At 37.3% G+C, this 24468-nt stretch overlaps 1 protein-coding gene across 2 annotated transcripts in view; it reads left to right on the plus strand.

The window, feature by feature from the left end:
- SERPINB7 (serpin family B member 7) overlaps positions 1–24468 on the plus strand; it is a 54353-nt gene that overhangs the window by 25026 nt on the left and 4859 nt on the right. Inside the window, exons 1-6 of one of the 2 annotated variants that reach the window (XM_025365372.1) lie at positions 2178–2220; positions 6749–6934; positions 16346–16396; positions 17122–17238; positions 20219–20336; positions 22552–22694. In XM_025365372.1, the coding sequence (XP_025221157.1) occupies positions 6767–6934; positions 16346–16396; positions 17122–17238; positions 20219–20336; positions 22552–22694 (597 nt within the window). In that variant the 5' untranslated portion in view covers positions 2178–2220; positions 6749–6766. Of the gene's footprint in view, positions 1–2177; positions 2221–6748; positions 6935–16345; positions 16397–17121; positions 17239–20218; positions 20337–22551; positions 22695–24468 lie in introns of those variants that run through there. The other variant, XM_025365373.1, reaches the window with a different exon arrangement.

A 24468-nucleotide genomic window follows, 5' to 3' on the forward strand; every position in this document is an offset into this window, starting at 1 on the left:
CATCACCTTCCTAAGTGCATGGGGAAAAACACCTAGGGCTGAACTGTCTTGAGAATGGAAACATTGTGAGTGAGAACCGATCACCTAGAGAAAGGAGATCAGATTGCCATCACTGCTTCTGGGTATCAGATGCTAGCATGAGTACATTGTTGATTTGCTTATCCAATTTTTGATTTGCATTATTGCTCTTATCTTCTGTTGTAGGTGAGAGGTAAGTTCACTAACGAATCTCAAGGAAGATGTAAATGGCCAATGATCATGCTCAGAGGTCTGAAATCTCTCCAGGTCGCCTCCTTGGAGGGATGCTTTTCTGGTGGGGCAGCTTGTATCACCATACACAAATGTGCTTGGGTTTAGATTCTGCTGGAGAGAACACTGTGACACTTGGTCTCTTCCTTGGGCCATGTCAGTCAGTCTTGGACTTATTTTGCATCCCATTTACTTCACTGACGCCTGTGTATCCTTGGCTTGGGGTCCCATCCCATTGTCCATCAAAACCTGCTATCAGGAATAGATCAATTATCAGTTATACACAATGTGCCATCTCAGAGGCATTTGGTCATTTGGCTTCTTGGTTTTTTGTTCTTGCTGTTGTTGTTGTTGAGTTTTAAAATAATGAAATATAATGTGGCTACATAAAGGTGCATTCAATAGATGCGTACAACTTAATAATGGAACATCGCCAGAACCTCTAAAACTTCCCTCCCCATTCTTTTACCAACAAAACCTCCCCTCCCACTAGGGTAACTAAAGCAGTTATATCCTTGGCTTAGTCTATCCACCCACGTAAGCATCCTTAAAAGAACAGTTTGTCTGGTTTGATCTTTTCATGAAGGGCATCTTACTGTGTGTATTCTTTCGTGCCTGACTTATTTGCCTTCTAAACCTTACTTCTATCAGTGGTGTGGGAACTGATGGCTACTACCATGGTGATTTCAGACAGTCTTGAGAAGATGAGGGTAGAGTTTTGTGGTCAGAAACCTTCTTGTGTGCCTTAAGATAGTGCAAACTGAAAGACCATGTGCCGGTGTGAAGCATAGTTTTTGGGTATACTAGATAAACCAAGGTCTGTGAGAAGCTCGGGTAGACAAAGGGAAGAAGTGGGTCCCAATGGACGTCCAATGAGGACTGGGGGGGTTTAAATCATTACGACTATGATAACTTTATCCACAGTTGATCTATAAAGTGTACTATGATATACTTTTCACAATGTAAGCTTTCTCTGGAGTTAATAATTATCAAATTTACTCATTTTTGGATATTTGTTTGGTTTCTAAGTTCCTATCACTAACGTATTTCTTTTCTGTTGGTGGTAGATATCCTTCTCCATGTGCTCAATATAATCTAATGCATCTCTCTCTCTGATAGCATATTCACCTTAGAGAGCTTCAAACAGTCAGCATACTCAATTTTAGCATTAACCATACAATGAAAATAAAGGCAGTATGGGCAAACACTTGTGGGAAACAATGTGTAAGATAAAGTTAGAAACACTAAGTACAACCCTACTTCTCCTGAGAGGGACAGCTCACCTACCTCCCCAAATACAGCGTAAATACTATGCTGGTGATTATATACATAAATAGCAACACACACATATATATGTGTGTGTATACTAATGAAAATGTAATTGGTGTGAATTTTTATTTTATGGATGAGAAAAGGCCCACTCTATTCTATAGCACTTTGCTTTCTTCACCTCTCTGGGACTGCAGTGCTACTCCTCTATGATAGCTGAATTTATAGATGTCAGAATATGAATTATTTCAGGTGGGGCTCAGTCATGTTCATCAAACACCAAAATTGGAGCAGGGAGGAATCAAATAAACAACAACAAAAATCAGTAATTGAATTTCCACATGTAGGAAGTGCCAGTTGTGCCTTAATGTAGGGATATCTAAATTTACTACATAAAAATACTATGTGATATTAAATATCAAATGAAATAACATTTCATGCTAAAATTTGATTCATTAAAAATATATATTTGACTACTTTGAATTAGAGCTGTAGTTAATATTCTACAGACTTCTTTTAAATTGCTCTATAAAGCACCTGAACATACTCATTTTAATGACATTATTTAAAACTATCATGGCCATCATAAAAAAAAAAAAAATTGGGAGTGTCTGAGTCAGAGGCTTTATATTTCAGAGTAATGCAAGGAACTCTTTCAGACTCACCCAACCAGCGGCCAGCTTCCTCTATGAAGACAGTAAGGTAAATATTTCTGAAGTTCATAATTTAAAGTCTGGCCAGATCCTTCGAAAAAAGACACACTCACACACACACAAGCACACACACACATACAGAGAGAGAGAGAGAGAGAGAGAGAGATCTTGGTTACTTTGTGTCTGAGACATTAAACTCATAAACAATATCCAGATCGGATACTGGTCCTCTTGTCTGCTTCTCCACCTTACAGCTTGTCTATGACTGATTTAAGTGGTGTCGTGGGAGAATGCCATGGGAATCGGATGACAGCTGAAAAATTTATGTTCCATCTTTGAAGAGATAAGTGGGGATTATGTGCAAATCTAGATTCTATATTTCCTGTGTTCTTATTTAAGGCATTATAGGTTGGAATATACTAAATTTTGAGATTAGAATTGAACTCTTTTAAGTGCATAATATACTATTTTGATTAGAGGTTTATCAAAATTTGAAATTATGTTTTTAAAAGAAATACAAAGATTTTAAAATATTTCTCCCAGCAGTATCTGTGTAGCATCGTATTTGACTTATTGATAAGAATAAAAATTAATCACATTCAAGTGATTATTCATTTCTTTCCTATATATATATATATCCTAATTCAGTAAATGTAAAAGTTTTTTAAAAAAATAATGTATCATGAACTATAATTAGTTTTCTATGTACAGGCAAAAGTATCCTAAGACTAGATAATATTTTTATCAAGCATTTAAGGCACATAATTTATCAGTTAGGTGTAATAAGTTTAGGTCCATAAAATAGTATCATAATTTCATGTTTCATTGAATGTGTTTTGTGCCTGAATTTTCTTATGTGTTATTTAAAAACTACCATTTGCTTTTAATTAAACTTTAAAAAGAAGCTTTAGTGAGAAAATATCTATTTTTATTGTTGTTTTGACACAAATAATATATTGGCTACAGGATGAAAGGGATAAAAACGTTCTCAGATTAAAATAGACCATAAGGAATCAAATAGGCTTCAGGCTGCCGTGGACTTTTAGACCCTCAAGTCTGAAGTTTGGGATGTAAAAACATCCATTAGTACTTGCTAATTTGTGTTAACTTTAAAATTATAAATTAATCACTTGCTTGTTTGTTAAGCTAAAATATTTATGCAAGACACAGAGGAATATAATATATTTTTAGCAAAATGGAAAATTAGACTATAAAGCCAAGTTCTTTTATAATTTGGAAAGAACTTTCCTGCATTGCCATGTCCAGACAATGAAATACTGGGTAGTGTCATACTGACACCTTCCTTAGGTAGGTTTAATGCAATTTGTTTTCCTTTTTGATTTTCTTAGTTGTTTAACTGGGACTCAAGTCAATTGGTAGCTCTTGGTGGCTTGCCTGAACTTAGTTTATTTTTTGTTAATGTTTAATCTATTTAAGTTGCTGTGAAAGTATTTATAGGTGAAAGGAAAAATCACAGTTTTGGTTTCATGCTAATTTTTATTTATGTGTCACCTGATGAAAACTTTCGTGTGTAAAACGATCAGTTCAGCCTTAAATATAATTGTTTATTTGCCAGTGAGAATCAGACTTTATGTCAGATGAGGAGAAACAAATCTTACTTTTATTCCTGGAACTTAAACAGTGCACCTGCATAGAGAAAGATAATAAAAATAATTATGTGAAATGGAACATACTTTTTGGTATTTATTTTAAACATACATGAACATGTCTCTACAAGAATGTTAAAGTATATACTATTTAGTATCATCTATCATTTTAAGAGTTATGACTTGAGAATTTATAATTATCTAGGAATGTCTTGGCTCATGTTTCTCTGTTATGATTTTTTTTCTAGTATGATTTCTCTGCCATAAAACTTACCTAAGCTAAACATTTATGTATTCTGTATCTTGAATGAACACATTTTTGTGTAGCTTCTCTTTTCTTTAATAAGATTATAGTTTCATTAATAATTTACCATGGAAATAGGATGCCTAAAAGTTTAGAATGTGAAAATTTGTGGTTGGTGCTTAGAAAGTGATTAAAGAATACTATTCAAAAGTATAAAAATGTTTTTTTGCCCCAAAGGTTAAAATAGTAAGGCATAATTTATAAAACAACAAGAAGAATTGGAACTTGAACAAAGAAAAATGTACCTTAAAGTGTATTTTTGCACTTTGGGACATGATAGCTTCCAGATACCCGTTGACCCGTGCAAGCACGTTTCTGAACAGTGTCATTTAAAAATCTTTCAGGTCTTATTTTATAAGCTCTAGCTCACATTTTATCAAAACGTTGCAATACACCCCATCTTCTACTAAATATAATTTTCACTGTAAATACTTTGAAAGGATTAATATGACTTTGCTTTCGAAGTTACTTTCCTAAGAACAACTGATTTCATGTACTACTGTCTGATTTTCAGCAACCAGCATGAAGCCTTGGAAATCCTTTAGGATGGAGAGAATCCAGCACACCATTTCCTTCTAAAATTAATGAAATTCTTACGAATACTAAATTAAATAGAAACATCAGCATAGATTTCGTTTTCACATATTTAATTGTAAACTTGTTAATTTTGATCTTTTTTTTCATGTTTTAGAAGGAATACTTATTTTTAAGTCTAAAATACGATTTGAATCCCTTAAAAGTTTGAGGGCCTTTGGCACTGCTAATATCACTCACTGTATAAAGCCATCCTTTTCCCTCCAACTCCCATCCTGTGTACCCAGCCCTAACTGGCATTGTTTCTCATCTCCTTTGTTGCAAATAGTTTCTCCTGTAGCTTTAATCACAATTGCCACAGCTTTTTACCCTGGATGACTTGGATTAGATATAAAATCAACACACTTTTTTTCTGGGTGACTTTTGAAAGAACATACGTGTTCTTTCTTAAAGATATGTGGGGTGTGAATGATTTTCTCACCTTATGTGCCTGGGTGTAACTGAGGAGTATGACTTATAACGAATTCTACATAGCTAAATTTGACCCTGGAAAACAGCATCATGTAGGGTGTCATGCCTCGGTGGTGTTCTCTGTGCTTGGAATTCCACAGTGCAGAGTATGGGTCCCTCAGGGACATTCTTTCTGGAAACGTTTGCTGTCTTTTAGGACAGGACAGGCTATTACCACTTTACAGAAAATAGTAAATGCAGCAGCTTCAATTCATTGAATGTCTACTCTGGATCACACATTGTACTAGAAAATGTTTTTTTTTTTTTATTTTTTAACTCAAACTCCCATTTGACATAATAAAAGTTAAAAAAAAACTTATTTTAATTTCATTCACAATTTAAAAGGCCTTAAGTATTTGCGACTGTGACAAAGCCAACACAATGGCAATTTTAGAATATTCTCCTTTCAGACTGCATGGCTCTCCCTCCTTGTGACCCCCTTCCTCACCCACAGCATGCCAGTCCCCAGATGCCCATGTGTGCTCTTCTTATGGGAAAAAAGGTACAAGGAAGTATGATTTTCTGTTGAGAATCACTATGCTAGATCCTGTACATAGATCATCTCACTGAACAAGGTGAAACTTAGAAGTTCAGAGAAATTAAAGACTTGACCCAGTTCACACAACTACTAGCAACAGCAGCAACAGGGTTGGGACTTGGATGAAGTCCCCTAAGGGTTTGTGACTCCTGGCATCTGCAACACCCGGCACCTGCCACACCATCAGATGTAATATTATTGGACACTCAACAGGAATAATTTGGAGAATTCCTGTAAGTTCATTTAGTCTGAGACAACCCCAACTGTGATTTTGAGATCAATTTGACTTGTGGAGAAATTCTGCAAAAAAAATTACCCAAGTGGATCCCTGAAGAATTCCATGGCAATGGCAGCCCTCTGTATTTCAGAAACAACATCGTGAATTTGAAGACAATCTCCAATTTGCTACTGCGCCCTGGGTTCTCTGGCAAGAAATAGGCCTATGTGTTGAAAAGTCTTGTACATGTTCTTGATCCATACTCTGATAATCACATTTTGCATTCCAAAAAAATCAGAAAATGGTTTTAAACAAATTAATACACTTATGGGACCAATGATGCATAACACTGAAAATTAGGACAGTTTTGAAAAAAAAAGTAGAATGTATGATTGTTCTAAGAATTTGCAGAGGCCATATGGAGAGAATGGATTAAAAATGATGTGTTAAACCTCAAAAATTTAACATTGCATTGAATTACAGATGGTTTAGAAAGCAAAGGCTGTAGTGCCTCAAGTAGACTGTCTAATATTGTAATATTTACTTTTGCTCTCTTTCAGTTCAGAAATCTGGGGTGATTTGAGAAATAGTGAGCTCCATGAATGTGTTTGCTTGGTGGTCGGAAACAGGCCACTCACAGGCCACTGAGGATAGAAATGTCCACCAATGAGAAGAGATAGTTTTAGGGTATTAGTGACAAGGATACTGGGCCAAGGGAACTTTTCCCTTTTTGTTAGAGTTATGTGATGATTACCTCCAAGGCTGAAAAAAATGAAGCTTTAAATTATAAAAAATAATTAAATCTAAAAATATAATATTCCTAGAAGATGTACCAGGAGCTAATTTCATTTTCTCATTGTCCTCTAGGCTGCAGTCCATTTCACAATGGCCTCCCTTGCTGCAGCAAATGCAGAGTTTTGCTTCAACCTGTTCAGAGAGATGGATGATAATCAAGGAAATGGAAATGTGTTCTTTTCCTCTCTGAGCCTCTTCGCTGCCCTGGCCCTGGTCCGCTTGGGTGCTCGAGGTGACTGTGTCTCTCAGATTGATAAGGTCAGTCTCAGCTTTTGCAGTTCATCATTGGGACAAATTGTTTTTCCCACGAGAACATTTCGTTGCAGTGGTCCCCATGTTAATGGAGGTCATCATGAGGGCACAAGGTGTCACATCTTCACACATCTCCACGAGGCCCTCTTTGGGTGTGAAGAAAGCACACAGCTTGCAGCACTTGTTTGTGAGCCAAGAGGCAGCAGAAATATTCCAAGCACTGCAGCTTTGATGTTTTCCCTTAGTGCAGTGGTTCTCAAAGTGTGTTTTCTAGACCAGGATCATCAGCACCGCCTGGAGAACTTGTTAGAAATGCAAATGCTTGGGCTTTACCCCAGAAGTACTGAATCAGAAACTATGGGTGTGGGTCCCAGCACTCTGGGTTTTAATGAGCTCTCCAGGTGCACCTGAAAGTTTGAGAACCACTGCCTGCGTAGACACGGTTGAGATAGGAGAGTTAGAAGGAGATTCCAATGACGTCCCAGATTCAGGACTCGTTACCTGGGCACAAATAACATCATAGTACATTCCAGATAATAGCAGTGTACCTGAGTAGTCCTCGCATTGTCATCATCACCACCCTCACCACCACCTTCAGGGAGTGCTTATTAACACACCCTTACACACAGCTCTGGGTGCACTTTACAGGGAAGTAGAATGGTCAAGGTTTCCCTCCCTTCTCAGAAAATTGCCACTGAAACTCAGTAGCTCAACAGCAGGTGAGATGCCAGGTCCAGGCTGCATGCAGAGACCTTGATGTCGTCCCTTTCTGTCCCCACCTCCCCATGCCCACTCCTTGCTGCACTATTCCTCCCACTATTTTAGTTCAGAAGGGCTTGCCAGAGGAATCTGGTGCCTGTTGTAACCTGTCATACCTCAGTTCGTATGGAAAATCATTTGTGTTGATAATTTAAGCTAGAATAATTCCTTCCTTTATCTGGATAGCTTAGTAAATACTAATTGCTAGAGAACAACTACAGAGTCTTAGACTGCCGTTTTTCAAGCGCTAGAGTGGTTTACAACCTAGAACATAGGATACTACACTTCAATGAGATGATAGTAACAACGGTCTGCTGAGAACTTTATCAGTGTTCAGGATCCGGGATAAGCCCTAAGAATATGATATTATTTGATATTCACGTTGACACACTGAAGTGGGAATATTATCCTGATTTTGTGGAGGGGTGACCAAACTGCGTGCTGGTAGATGGTGGACCTGAGATTCAAACTTAGGACGATCTTCTACAACTGGTCTTCTCACCTTTGGCACTACTGACATTTTGGGCTGGATACATCTTTGTTGTGAGGGGCTGTCCTATGCAACGTTTAGCAGCATCCCTGGCCTCTCATCAATAAATACCAGCAGCATACCCCTCCCCCAGCATGACGACCAAAAACATTTCCAGGTATTTCCAAAGAATACTCTCAAAAGCAAAATCAGTCTCCAGTTGAGAACTGCTCTGAAGCCACCAAACTGAAATTATAGCTCAAAGTACATCATTGTGAAGCTTCAGTATTTTCAAGTCAGTATTTTGATAAATAAATATAAAGCCCTTGAAAAACATTCAACAAATAAAAATGTATTCATTTATAAAAATTCATAATGTTTCAGAACCAAGTGAGATGACTTGGTATCCTGGAAATAGCCTTGGTCCGGGAGTTCGAAGATTGGGTCCAAGTTCTGACCTTGGGAAAATCATTTCATCTCTGTGGGCACTAGTGTCTTCACCTGTGCACAGAGGATGTTGATTTGATGATAAAACAAATAAAGAAAAAAACCTTACTGTTATCACTGTTCAATGTGTTAGACAATGATATGCAGGCACTATGCCTATGACTAAAGCTTGATTCTAATGCAACAGAAGACACTGCTTTTACTTACTGTGTGCTTTCGTGTGAGGGGCAATCTTTCAGATCCTGTCTGGTATACCTTCTGAGGTCTCCTTGCCCTGCACCTTGTGCCTGGTGGGCCAGGGTCAACAGCTCATGAGTCACAGTGGACTGAGAGAGCTACTGTTCTGCTGGAGTTTGCTCTGTACTCTTTGCTGCCTCATCAATTACTCTCATGTGTGACTTTTGTGTGACTTTTTATAAGTCTTACTATTATGATCTTGCATGAAAAACTATGTAAGAGGAGAAAAGGCAACTAGAGACACAAAAGCATTCATCTAATTTATCTGTGCACACTTTTAATCCTCTGTAAATGTCTTCTAGGAAATTAATTTTCAGCTTCTCCCCTGCCTCAGTTTGTTTCTCATTGCAACACTTGACCCTCGTCACCATGAATCACACATTTCTATTTTAGATGAATCCAGACTCAATTTACGGCTTCCAACTGTGTGTCTCTTTTAAGCATCCCCAGGGATCTGTGTTTCTTTTTCCTTTTGATGCTCAAAGTGTCATAGCTGGGCCAGTAGATATCTCTGTAACCCAATCTTTTGAAACAATCCTTCCCAATAACTTTACAATATTTTTGCTTTCTGACAAGACATTCTGGGCTTATCTTGAGTTATCTTGGCTCCAAGAGGAGCTCAGCTATTCCTCATGAAACTCTGGTTCGTTTACTCTATTAAATATATATTATAGAGCAAATATATATGTTTACTTGAGTAAAGTCAAGAATCAGTGTGCTGGAGGTTCAATGCAGTTGAAGTGCCATGAAGGCTGCTCACCATTTGAGTGAAAGAGCTGGAAAAGCGTATTTACTGACCAAGTCATGGGTTCAGACTGACCGGTTTTTTTCTTTTCATTTTTAGCTCTAATAATGCTTTTCTTTCTTATAATGTTTGAATATAAAAGTTTTAAAAAGTGATTTTCCTATTTCATAAGCTACCCGCTCCTCTCTTCTCTCACAAGACATTTCCATTGAAATTCATTGTTTATATACTTGTGTGTGTATATATATATATATATATATATACACACACACCCCCACATATTTCCATTGAAATGCATTATTTTATATATTATATACAGTTTATACATGTTTGGATTACATATGTATGAGAGTCATATGTTTGGACTTTCTTCTCTCTCACAAGACATTTCCATTGAAATACATTATGAATATATATACACACATATGTATTTTTCTGAAGTCATATGTTTGGATTATAATCTTATTTAAAAGTTTACAAATTTGAATTTTCTAAAATGCAACCGAGTTTTACAAAAAGCATTTAAAAATAATCATTTATATATTACTTATTCTACCACTCTGTAAGAAGAAATAATAATTTCATAATTTGGCATGAATATACAGGTAGAAGCCCAAGGATGATTCCTAGTATCCTTTTTTTGTAAAAATCCTTAATCCAAATGTCCTGAAATTGCTTACACTGTATAGACCCATGATTTTCCTCATTGCCATCATCTGAATTCATTAACCACTTATCAGAAACAAAAATTCTGATTTCCCTACATAAGAATATGAGGGAACATGAAAGTATAGCACACCTTGTATTTCAGATAGAAACACCAAAAAATTAGATGAGAAAAGTAAGAAGAGGAAGAATTGTGATAAACAAGGCCTTTGAAGTTTTATCTAATATTTATCACACACAAATATTTACTGCAGGTTGACTATCCCTTATCTAAAATGCCTGGGACCCAGTGTTTTTGATTTTGGAATTTTTCCCTTTTGGGATTTTTTTTTTTTAGATTTCAGCATATTTGTTTATACATGAGATGGGATAGGACCCAGGTATAAACAGGAAATTTATTTATGTTTCGTATACAACCTATACATATAGCATCAAGGTAATTTTATACAACATTAAAAAAAATTTTTTTTTAATGAAACAAAGTTTTGACCAGGACACATCACATGAGATCACGTGTGGAATTTTCCACTTGTGTCATGTTGATGCTCAAAAATTTCAGAATTTGGAGCATTTTGGATTTTGGATTAGGATGCTCCATCTGTAGCATCATTATGCATCTTTAGTCATGGTAGTTTTACTGTTGAATCTACAGTTTCTTAAATCTTTGTAAAGATAAAAACAGACACATATCATTTCAATATTTGACACTTCCAGTTTACTAACATTCAATTAGGAATACCAGAAAATCAACAAAATTCATATCAAAAGAGAGTAATACTAGTAATGATCAAAGAATAATGTTAAATATTTAAACTTATTAAAGTTTTATTCAAAAAGTTCAGGAGAATGACTTCCGGATAGTCATATAATTTTAAAATTATTGCCTGGGTGCCACAAGCATTATCTCAGAAAATATGTTAGCATGTTTGAATCACTTTAACATGGTATTTTATATTTTTGTTCCATGCATATATTCCTAAATAATTCTTTCCAATGGTAGCTTTAGGACTATTTAAAAAAATAAAATAAAATCAGAAAAGAACTGCAGGGAGGTTTTAAAAAGTTACAGTCTGTCTTAAGATAAATTTTGGCCAATGAGAAGGGGAGATTCCTTTCTCTGCAAGGCTTCACATAAATTACTAGGTTCTTTTTACAAGGTAGAGTCACAGGCCATATAATGACATTTTGGTCTATGATGGACCACATGTATGAGGGCAGTACGGTAAAATTAAAATGAAACTGAGATATTACTATTGTCTAGTGATGTTGCAGCCATCATAATATCATAGCGAAATGCATTACTCACGTGCCTGCAGTGATGCTGGCATAAGCCAACCCATTAGACTGCTAGTTATATAAAAGCCTAACACATGCAATGACGTACAGCACGTCATGCTTGATAATGGTAAGTGATTATTACTGATTTATGCATTTACAATACTATACTTTTAGTAGTTATTTTGAAGTGTACTCCTTCTACGTATGAAAAATAAAAGTTAGCTGTGAAACAGCCTCAGACAGACCCTTCAGGAGTGATTCCAGAAGGAGGCATTGTTATCGTAGGAGATGATGGTGCCATGCGTGTTAATGCTCCAAAGACCTTTCAGTGGGACAAGACGTGAAAGTAAAAGACAGTGATATTGACAATCCTGACTCTGTGTAAGCCTAGGCTAAAGTGTTTATGTCTTACTTATTCACAAAAAAGTTTAAAAAGTTAAAAAATTAAATAAATACATCTCATAGGATAAGAATATAAAGAAAAATTTAATTGTACAGTTGTACTATGTCTTTGTGTTTGAAGCCTAGTGTTGTTACAAAAGAATCAAAATGTTTTTAAAAAATAAGAAGTTTATAAAGTAAAAAAGTTAAAGTAAGCTAAAGTTAACTTATTATTGAAGACAAAATTATTCTTCATAAATTTAGTATAGCCTAAGTGTCCAGTGCTTGTCTACAGCGATATACAGTAACATCCTAGGCCTTCACATTCACTCATTACTCACTCGTTGACTCACCCAGAGCCATTTCTGGTCTTGCAAGTGCCATTCATGGTAAGTGCCTATACTGTTTTGCCAGTTTTCATCTTTTATACAGTTTTTTGCTATACCTTTTCTATTCTTAGATGTATTTACATACACAGATATCTACCATTGTGTTACAGCTGCCTACAGTATTCAGTACAGTAACATGCATTACAGGTTTGTATTTGGGGAGCAATAGGCCATACCATGTAGCCAAGTTGTGTAGTAGGCCATACCATCTGGGTTTGCATGAGTACACACTGTAACATTCGCACAATGACAAAATCACCTAATGATACATTTCTCAGAAAGAATCCGCGTAGTTAAGTGATGCATGATTGTAATGAGTAGAAGGTTTAAAACTTTGAAGAGCAGATATCAGTCAAATTATATTTTATAACTTATATTTATATAAATTTACATAGCCATGTATATTTTGCTAAGACATTATCTCATAATCAAATATGACTTCCAATATGTTCTCAGCCTTTACTGGTTAAACCTTCCTCCTTGAACTGTTTCAAAGATTAACGAGCTGGTCCCATCAACTCCTGACCCCTCATTTTAGGAAAGAAGGATACAAAGGGACCACCTAAGTTCCAGCCGGTCACCGCTTATCTCTCTCTCCATCTTATACTGAGATGATGGACAGTGATGACTTTCATTTGAAACTTTTCATTCTGGGAGCCCTTAGAGACAAACCTCATCTATTTTCTGACATAGGATGAAACAATTATAATGATATAGTCCAAAGTATAAAGATACATGCTTTTATTTCCTTTCTTGTAGTAGCCCAAATAAATAATTCCATGGAGTGGAAAGTCCCTGTTGAATCTTCCTTTCCTAGTCGCAAGTGACCAACGCCACTGTTCACCACTGTTCACCAATGAAGTCGCAGCCACAATAAAATTGACTAAAATACTGAGGCAGGATTGTTTAAAGATACAGAGTACTCAGCATATTCTCTCTCTGAATTCTTTCAATTGGGAAGAGATAACTGCCATATTTTTAAGGGCATTGAAAATCCACGTTGGCCAAGAGCTTATTCTATTTTCAAGTAGAGCTGTTGCAAAGATGCAAGATTCTCAAAATATAGTGAAAGGTTGAAGATTAAAAGACTTCTTGTGTTTTCATCGTCTTTTCTTTATCATAACATGCATAGATGTTCTTGTAGACTGATGTGACATGTCCTTCAATACCATAGGCTCACAGTGACAGTTTATCAAATCTACAGATCTAACGACTAAGAAAGCTCTTCTATAAATCAAATGCTGATGTTCCCATGGGCTGTTGAACTGGAATTGTTCAAGGGTTTCTGTTACACAGTCGCTGGAGGTCCTAGTTCAAAATTTTGAATTTTGAATTCTTTCATAGGTGAAAACATGCCATGCATAGTCACTATTGAAATAAAAATCCCTTGTAAATAATTAGATGATGCAAACTACAACTTTTTTTTTTTTTTTTTTTTTTTTTTTGAGACGGAGTCTCGCTCTGTCGCCCAGGCTGGAGTGCAGTAGCCGGATCTCAGCTCACTACAAGCTCCGCCTCCCGGGTTTACACCATTCTCGTGCCTCAGCCTCCCGAGTAGCTGGGACTACAGGCGCCCGCCACCGCGCCCAGCTAGTTTTTTGCATTTTTTTAGTAGAGACGGGGTTTCACCGTGTTAGCCAAGATGGTCTCGATTTCCTGACCTCGTGATCTGCCCACCTTGGCCTCCCAAAGTGCCGGGATTACAGGTGTGAGTCACCGTGCCCGGCCCGCAAACTACAACTTAATAACTGCAATGACTTCTTGAACTTTATTGTAAGTATGGACGTTTCTAAACTAAAAAATATTAAGCATTCCAGTTTTATTATATTATGAATTTAACAAATTTTTCTTTAAACCCACTTAATACAAAAATCCCCAAATTCTACACATTTTAAATTGTATAAACCTCCGAAAAATAATTTTGAATTAAAGGAACAGAGGGGGCAAGTGCTGAAAAGTTCTCTTCTTTTGTCAGAAGCTACCATGGTGAGGTTGATGCGCGCAATGATGGTGGGATTAAAAACAGTCAGCTTTAGGAGGAAGCATTTAATAACTGTTATTCTGTATATACATTGCTGTGAGAAAATCCTCTATCAGACTAATATGGTCAAAATTATGCCTGATACACAAAATATAGTTTTTAAATTTGGTCGGTACAAATGACTACCTTAACTAAATTTGTACAGCGTGGCCTTTGTGTGAGACAACGTGTAGTTATAAACAATCAGACAGAAATATAAGGGATAATATCAAATATTAGAGATAGTACAAATTCTAATTATGAGTTTGTACTCTCAATAAGCTGAAAGTTAGCGGAAGCTCTACATGTTGAAAACTCCGTAAAACATGGGGTAGGGAGGGAAGGGGAGAAAGAAAGACTTTTAAGTGTTCATATGGATTTGACCCAGCAATCCCATTACTGGGTATGTACCCAAAGGATTATAAATCATTCTACTATAAAGACACATGCACACCTATGTTTATTGCAGCACTATTCGCAATAGCAAAGACTTGGAACCAACCCAAATGCCCAGCAATGATAGACTGGATAAAGAAAATGTGGCACATATACACTATGGAATGCTATGCAGCTGTAAAAAAGGATGAGTTCACATCCTTTGCAGGGACATAGATGAAGCTGGAAACCATCATTCTCAGCAAACTAACACAGGAACAGAAAACCAAACACTGCATATTCTAACTCATAAGTGGGAGTTGAACAATGAGAACACATGGACACAGGGAGGGAAACATCACACACCGGGGCCTGTCAGTAGTTTGGGGGGGCTAGGGAAGGGATAGCATTAGGAGAAATACCTAATGTAGATGATGGGTTGATGGGTGCAGCAAACCATCATGGCACGTGTATACCTATGTAACAAACCTGCACATTCTGCACATGTATCCCAGAACTTAAAGTATAATAAAAATAAATATTTTTTTAAAATGATGATGACATAGGGTTTTAGAGCCTATTTAAGTAAAACAGTGCTTTTTTATGTTAAATGACATTTCAAGAAATGTAGGAATAATCATTGGTAGGAAATGTTGATAGGTTCCATGATTCCAAAATTACAAAAAATAAGAGGAAAATCTGGTAGGTAAAACTTAAGAAATATTAAATTAACACATGAATTGATGACCTAATTTGTATTGGCCCAAATGTTAAAATTATAGCTGCCCGGTCACTTCAGAAAGAGGCTTATTCATTCCATAAATCACAAAATAGTCCACAGGGTTTTTTTTGGTTTTTTTTTGTTTTTTTTTTGTTTTTTTTTTTTTGAGATGGAGTCTCCCTCCGTCGCCCAGGCTAGAGTGCGGTGGCCGGATCTCAGCTCACTGCAAGCTCTGCCTCCCGGGTTCACGTCATTCTCCTGCCTCAGTCTCCCGGGTAGCTGGGACTACAGGCGCCCGCCACCACGCCCAGCTAATTTTTTGTATTTTTAGTAGAGACGGGGTTTCACTGTGTTAGCCAGGATGGTCTCGATCTCCTAACCTCATGATCTGCCCGCCTTGGCCTCTCAAAGTGCTGGGATTACATGCGTGAGCCACCGCGCCCGACCAGTCCACAGGTATTCTGAGTTACACCATTGTATAGTGAGGATGGTGGTCACATTTCACTGACTATATTGAAAACTGTAGAGTTTCGCTGCTGAAATATGCTTTTCATTCAGTGTCAGACTGGGAGAGCTGTGCACTGAGGCATTAACATCCGTGTGTGGACTGACTACTGGACAAGCATGATTTAACCGGAAGCGATGTCACTATAGCATTTATGTAAATTGACACAGATTCCAAAATCCTGGTAAACCTAAGAGAAAATCAAGTTGTGGTAAAGAAAGAAAATGCAATAAAAATTAAAACCAAGTATGCCTGTTGATGTGCATTCAGAGTCATGGGGAGAATCAGCTCTAAGACACTAATGAACTTGGAATGGCAATTAGACACATTTATTGGGAAATAATATTTTTATTTTTAAAACCTCTTGCAAACTGTTCTCGTAACCCCTGATTCTAATGATTGCTTTCTTTGTGCCCTGTTTACAGGTGCTTCACGTTAACACTGCTTCAGGATATGGAAACTCTTCTAATAGTCAGGTAAAGACAATACGTTCTTTTAGAAAAAGAGATGGTGAGCCAGGTGCAGGGGCTCACGCCTGTAATACTAGAACTTTGGGAGGCTGAGGCGGGTGGATCACTGGAGCCCCAGAGTTCCAGACCAGCCTAGGCAACATGGCAAAACCCCATCTGTGCAAAATACACAAAAATTAGCTTATAGTCCCAGCTACTTGGGGGGCTATGGGGGAGGTTAGCTTGAGCCCAAGAGATGGAGGTTGGAGAATGTGGAACTATCCTTTCAAAGCTAAGAAACATGCTTTATTCAGATTTCCAGATTGTGGATTTTTCAAGTAGAATTTTTGATAATTTACTTGTTATTTATTAATTTACTAACATTTTATTTACATATTGGCCATATTTTGGCAAGAAAGGATGACGTTAAATGTTTTGCCTTTTTCTTTGTATATTCATAGACAACTTACATTGGTAAAATTAATTATTTAATATATATATTATGCAAAATCATTATCTTCTGTTAACAATTTTATTTTAAGGCCAAGTATTTAGTAAATTATTTCATTTGATCACAGACACTATTTTGAGAAAGGGTAAGACACAGATGTATGTGGCCTTGTTTGCTGTTTTTAAAGTATTTTTAAAAATTGTTTTATGGTATAATATGCATGTTCTATTTTATGTGTAAATGAGATTATGCATATCTTTGCAGTCCAAAATTAAATTTTTATACATCTTTTTAATAACAGCCAGGGTTCCAGTCTCAACTGAAAAGAGTTTTTTCTGATATAAATGCATCCCACAAGGATTATGATCTCAGCATTGTGAATGGTCTTTTTGCGGAAAAAGTGTATGGCTTTCATAAGGTAGGTGAAACTGCCTCTGTTAGAAGGACCTGAATCTTGTTAAACCCATTATCTGAACAAAGGCTTGTGTCTTTTTGCTGAGTCATACAAAGAGGGTTTTGTTTCTCGTTGCTACTTATTATGTTCTCAGATGTCTTGAAAAATCACCATTTCCAAAGTTCAACTTTTTACCCAATTAATCCACATATTCAGGTTCACTAGACTGACAGGCTTCAAAACAGAAGAGAATGTGTCCATTGGTAGGGATGTCGAGCTGTAAATGGAATGGAGGAGCAGTCAGCCCATTTAGGGGTATCCATGGCAGGAAACACATTCTGGGCTCAAGCAGTAATCCCACCTCAGCTTCCTGAGTAGCTGCAACCTCAGGTGCGTGCTACTATGCCCAGCTAAATTTTCTGTTGTTGAGAAAAGTTCTCTCTATGTTGCCCAGGTTGGTCTTGAACTCCTGGGCTCAAGTGATCCTCTTGCTTCAGCCTCCCAAATTGCTGGAACTACAGGCATGAGCCATCTTGCCTGGCCAAATTTTATTTTTTATGTCACTTAAGTTTTATGTATTTTTTAAGGACATAGACAAGTCTTAGAAGGAGATCAAGATGACATACTAGTTGGACTTTTTTAAAAAGTATAAATGCTTAGTGGCTTCTAGCTCTTCTAGAGTTTCTCTCTCTTTCTCTCTCTCTCTCTCTCTCTCTCTCTCTTTCTCTCTTTTAGACAGAGTCTGGTACTGTTGCCTGGGTTGGAGTGCATTGGCACAATCTTGGCTCACTACAGCCTCTGCCTCTCGGGTTCAAGCAATTCTCCTGCCTCAGCCTCCCAAGTAGCTGGGATTACAGGCACGTGCCACCACATCCTGCTATTTTTTTTTTTTTTTGTATTTTTAGTAGAGACAGGTTTTTGCCATGTTGGCCAGGCTGGTCTCGAACTCTTGACCTCAGGTGATCTGCCCACATTAGCCCCCCAAAGTGCTGGGATTACAGGCATGAGCCCCTATGTCTGGTCTGAGTTTCTTGGAAGTGGTAGAGAATAGCAACATCTATGTAACTATCCTGTCCCTTCCGACTGCTATCTTTATTCCTTGCTGACATCTTCCATGTATCAACCTCTTGCACGTATCAACCTTCCTGGGCCATGGACTACTTAAAACTACTCTTTGTGTCAAAGTGGGTGGATGAATGGATGTGTGGATAGAAGAATGAATTAATCAGTAGATGAAAAGAGCTGTATCCAAGGAAATCACACACAAAGCTTGCATTAGAGAGCTAGTCTTTTCCTGTGGATAGACAAAGGACAACTAGTGAATCTTCATTATTAGGATGAAATCCTATAAACTTTAATAGGAAATCCACTAACAATACCTGGTTCGTAATACATCTTTGTCTTCTAATTCTGAACATCTTTCCACAAAGATATATATGTGTATATTTGTTGAATTACTAATGTATTGATAAATTAGATCATTGTGACTTTTTAAAAATTAAAAACAGCAAGCATTTCTTTTCTTTTCTTTTTTTTGAGACGGAGTCTCGCTCTGTCGCCCAGGCAGGAGTGCAGTGGTCGGATCTCGGCTCACTGCAAGCTCCGCCTCCCGGGTTCCCGCCATTCCCCTGCCTCAGCCTCCCAAGTAGCTGGGACTACAGGCGCCGCCACCTCGCCCGGCTAATTTTTTGTATTTTTTAGTAGAGACGGGGTTTCACCGGGTTAGCCAGGATGGTCTCGATCTCCTGACCTCGTGATCCGCCCCTCTCGGCCTCCCAAAGTGCTGGGATTACAGGCTTGCGCCACCGCGTCCGGCCGCAAGTATTTCTTAGGCAACTATTATGTCCAGGGCAATGTGCTAGGTACTGGGAATAAAATCATAAGCAAGGCATATATAGTCTTGACTTCACAGAATTTGCTGTTTTGTGAAGGACTCAGACAATCTCAAAGGTAAAAAGGATGTATTATGACAACAGCTGTTAAGAAAAAAATCAAGGTAAACAGACTATTAGAAAATGTAGGTGGGACCGGGCGCGGTAGCTCATGCCTATAATCCCAGCACTTTGGGAGGCTGAGGCGGGCGGATCACCTGAGGTCAGGAATTCAAAACCAGCTTGACCAACATGGTGAAACCCCATCTCTAAAAATACAAAAATTAGCCGGACATGGTGGCAGGCACCTGTAATCCCAGCTACTTGGGAAGCTGAGGCAGGAGAATCGCTTGAACCCAGGAGGCAGAGGTTGCAGTGAGCCGAGATCACGCCATTGCACTTCAGCCTGCAAGGGGACGAGAGTGAGACATCATCTCAAAAAAAGGAAAAAAAAAAAAAAAAAAGAAAGAAAGAAAATGTACGTGGAACCTAGAGAAGATATCTGTCAAGGACAGACAGCCATACTTGGAACTAGACAATGGGTAAGACATAATCATGAGGTATATGGGCCATTTCAGGCAGAAGGAACGTTGTTCAAACACCTCTAGTGAGAGATGACACATGGCATTTTTGAGAAACTGTCAGGAATGTGGTATGGTGGGAGAGCAGACTAAGGAGAAAGTGGCTATGACGTAAGCAGGGTGGGGATCAGCAGAGCCTTGTCGGCAAGGTTCAAGGGCTTGAGCTTTGTCTTGAGTGCAATAATGTAGCCTTGAAAAATTTGCAGCAGGAAGGGATGACACAGGCAAGGGAGACTGGTTAGGAGGCTGTTGAGTTATTTAATATGAGAAAGCAGTGGTAAAAGGGTGGACGTTATCTATTCTCTATTAGCCTCCTCAAATCCATTTCAGATAAACTTAAGTTTAAACAGAGTATTTGCTGTACAAATTCAACTTCAAATTCACCAGATCCCCTTCCAGCCCAATTTCCATATATCCCTATATTTACATACTTATCTTTGAGGCAGAGTTGAACCTTTGAATAAAGCAGTGAAAATAAAAAGTTCAAAAATACATTTCTTATATACTTAGTTGGTGATGATTTGTAAATGCAAGACATATTCTTCTTTGTAGGACTACATTGAGTGTGCCGAAAAATTATACGATGCCAAAGTGGAGCGAGTTGACTTTACAAATCATTTAGAAGACACTAGACGTAAAATTAATAAGTGGGTTGAAAGTGAAACACATGGTGAGTATTGAAATACCCTATTTTTCTACAAGATTTGTCAGTTATATGTTAATACTGAGAACAAAAGCTGGGAGTCTTTTGTACATACATGGAAGAGCTCCTAGTTCAAAATAATGATTGCTGCTACTTAAAATGGCTTTAGTATTTTTCTGCAATGTGGTTTTGAATAATTTTAATAATTTGAATGCTTTGCACTTTTCAGAAGTTCAGTCTTTTACATTTTCTCATTTCATTGGTAAAACCTTCAGGACAAACATATTATTGTGATCATTTCATAAATTAATAACAAGCTGAGTTAATTTGATAAATTAACCTCAATATCTCACCCTAGTTAGTGAACAAAAACTAAGTTATTATTTTATTGACATTACTTTCAATGACCACATTATTATTTTCAATGACCACAGCATAGCATTTCATTTAATAATCAACCTATTTTTTAAAGATAGGGTGGATTTTCATACTTTATTTTTCCTTTATGGACTGAATCTTATTAAAGTTATAACATTCTACCGTCAAAGAAATATATTTTCATAACATTGCTTTTTCCAAGGATATATACTATATCTCTCATTTTAAAATGTTCTTTAATTACCAAAATAATTTATGTAACAAAGGTAGTACCTTCCAGAAAAAGTACAGCTCTTTATTGGTAAGTCTCTGTCACAACTAAAAACTGAATTCCAGCTAATGTTCTGGTTTAGTGCAAAGCAAATAAAGAAATTTATTAATGCTTGCTTTGTTCATCAACCAATTCCAAAGCTACTAGTTGTTTCATTACCTAAGGGCTGGCCTTGATTTGTACTCTAAACATTGTACCTGCATTTACTGAGCCTAGCTATGCCTCAGAAATATGAGATAAATATATCTCGCACTTTAAATGCAAACTTTCAGCAGCACACACTTAGTCCTGGGACTAAGAATGCAGTGTATAAATTTTCTTTTTATTCATTCATTCCTCATTATATTCATAGTGGGTTACTTTGATGTTTAGCCATTACATGTTTCAAATATAACACTTATAAATCAAGAGAAACTATGTAATTATGCCTTTTCTAAAAGCTAGGTGGGATTCTATTTAGTATATAATATAAGGGTATCAGATTGCTAACAATTTTTTCTATTTAGAGTAGTTATTTCTCTGTCTTCCTTTCTTGTGCAAATCTATGCATAATTACTCTAATTTTTCATATGCATATGTACTCAATATTTATTTGAGGAAACCCTTTAAAATGTTGCCAGTATTCTAAACAACCCTACCCAGGTCTTGAAGCCCATATCCTCCACACAATACCAGAACCATCCTTTTGAAAGGCAAATCAGATCCATCATGACCGTGACCTTTCTTGTCTTTCAATGAATCCTGAGCAATTATTTTCCATCACCTTCAAAATAATACAAAATTCTTACCAGACATTCAAGCCTCTTCATTATCAGGCCCTTGCTTCCAATCTTGCCAACTTATTCTCCCCGACAAATACACCTTGCCCTTCCAGGCTTCTGTGCCTTTGAATAAATAGTCTCTGCTTTATGGAAGCTCTCCCTGCTCCCCACTGTCCTTCAGCTAAAGCAGAACACCACAGAAAAAGTTGGGTGCCTTTAATCTGTGCTCTCACAGTGCACTGAGATCAGACCTCGATGTTACTGGTGGGTTACAACTGCTCTTCGGATGTTGACGCTTCTGTGCTGGACTGGGAGCTCAATGATGGCACAGGCTATGTCTTTCACATTTGTAATTCAAATACGCAGAATAGTGCATAGCGTCCAGCAAAAATCTCGTTACTGTAGAATGAAGGAGGGTATTACCCTTTCAATGGATTGAAGTACTGTAGTAGCAAAAGGTGGCCTAGTCAATGCAGTAAAGGCATTTTGGTACCTACGAGCAGGGACTCTAGGGTTGTCTTCCTGGGTTGGAATCCTATTGCTATCATTTTCTTGTTGTGTGTCTTAATCTCTTTGTGCCTTAGCTTCACCAACAGGAAATGGAGACAATAATAATGCCTACCTCACAGGGATTATGTGAGGGTTAAACCAAAGATTGCATCTAAAGGGTTTAGAAAGTGCTGGACACATTAATTGCTCATAGGTTATTCTTAATATTCTTATTGGTGTTATTATGTGATAAGAAAAAACTTCATACCAATTGTCTTTTAAATCATTTTAAAAATCATATTAAAATAAACCTTTCTCCCCTCAATTTTTTTTTTTTCAAAAGGCAAAATCAAGAACGTGATTGGTGACGGTGGCATCAGCTCATCTGCTGTAATGGTGCTGGTGAACGCTGTGTACTTCAAAGGCAAGTGGCAATCAGCCTTCACCAAGAGTGAAACCACAAATTGCCGTTTCAAATCTCCCAAGGTATGTTGTCAATCTCCTGTTTAATTTAGAATTTTTCCTCAATAGTATTCCTTTGCAGGACTGTGATAGTTACATAGTAAACTCTGGATTCACCGTTTTAAACTCATTTCTTCTTTTGCATTACCAATATTGTATGGTCAGTTGCTTTACAAAGCAAACTTTCTATTTTCCCTGTCATGCAGGCTATGAAACATCGCCAAAGGTGTCTTGTAAATTGGTATTCTTTAAAATACATTCAAAATGGAAAGAAGTGGCATGAATGTGTCTTAAGATATTATAATTGGAGGCCTATAAGAAAACATATGACAAAAGTGTATTTTTCATTTTTCATTATTTTAACCATGGGGTCTGCACTTAAAATCATTTACTATCAATGATTTTCCTGAGTCACAGTAGGAAATGCGTTTTCTTTTACAAGGGGAAAAGCTATGTTTAGTAAAGGTATGCATTTCCAAGAATAAGCCATATGTATTTCTTCACTTAGTTCTGTTTTTGATCTAAAACATCTTATTACCAACCTTTATAAAACATATATTCTTGGGTTTTAAAACCAGTTTGTACACAGTAATCTTTGTACAGCAGAAACAACAAAGCTCTTGCAGTCAGGAATATTGTGTTAGGATTCCTGCCTTGCTTCACAGAAGCTGCATTCCTGTTTCCTGTGTTATTCCTTTCTCCTATTTTTTTTTATTTTAAAAAGCATTACTATAGAATAACATTGTTTTAAACACTCTCCCTGCTGGTCCACACACCCTATGTAATGTAGCTGTAACAGACAGCTTGTAATGTAACATGCTATGGAATCTGGATCTCTGATGTCAATGTTAGTTCTGTCATATTAAAAATTGGTAACATAATCTCTTCAGCATAACCCGGATGTGTGATTCTTCCCCTGCCCCAGTGAGACATCCTGTCTGTCACATCCCAGTCCCCATGTGTATCAGGCTCAATTCTGTGGACCTGTCTCACTAAGCAGATAGATTTCATGTATGTTCTTTCTGAGGATTGGACTCTAAGTCAAAAAAGGCAACCTTTCCAGAGAGAGAAGGACCTTCAGTTCAAGGACAGAGAATTATCTGTCCTCCCCATGTAGGATGTTTGTTCTTAAAAGGGGATATTACAGAAATGTTGACAAGTTTGCAGATTATAACATCACTAGGAGAAAGTTTATTGTACCTCAATGGTGTCTCTAAATCTATAAATGATATTCTCAAGATAAGAGCTACTTTTTGTTTTTGTTTTTTTTTTGCCCTGGTGAATTTGAAGGACATTATCAAATACCTTGCAGGAATTTTTATTTTTCCAAGACCTCATGCTTAAATTGTGTTTTTGTTGTTGTTGTTGTTGTTTGTTTTTTGAGACAGGGTCTCACTCTGTTGCCCAGGCTGGAGTGCAGTGGTGGAATCACTGCTCACTCTAGCCTTGACTTCTTGGGCTCAGGTGATCCTCCCACCTCAGCCTCCCAAGTAGCTGGGACTACAGGCATGTTCCACCACACCCAGCTATTTTTTTTTATTTTTGATTTTTAGTGGAGATGCGGTCTCGCCATGTTGCTCAGGCTGGTCTTGAGCTCCCAGGCTCAAGTAGTTTCCCCGGACCTCCCAAAGTGCTGGGATTACAGGCATGAGCCACTGTACCTGGTCTTAAACTGTGTAATTTTGTTAGTACTAGTCTGTATTTTACTTCTGAGAAGAGAAAAAAAACCTATAGCATTCATTTTTCACTTTAATGTTATTTAGTACATTTTCATTACTTATTATAGAGACTTTTCAGT

Source organism: Theropithecus gelada, chromosome 18 (assembly GCF_003255815.1).
Source record: "Theropithecus gelada isolate Dixy chromosome 18, Tgel_1.0, whole genome shotgun sequence".
Taxonomy (NCBI): Eukaryota; Metazoa; Chordata; class Mammalia; order Primates; family Cercopithecidae; genus Theropithecus; species Theropithecus gelada.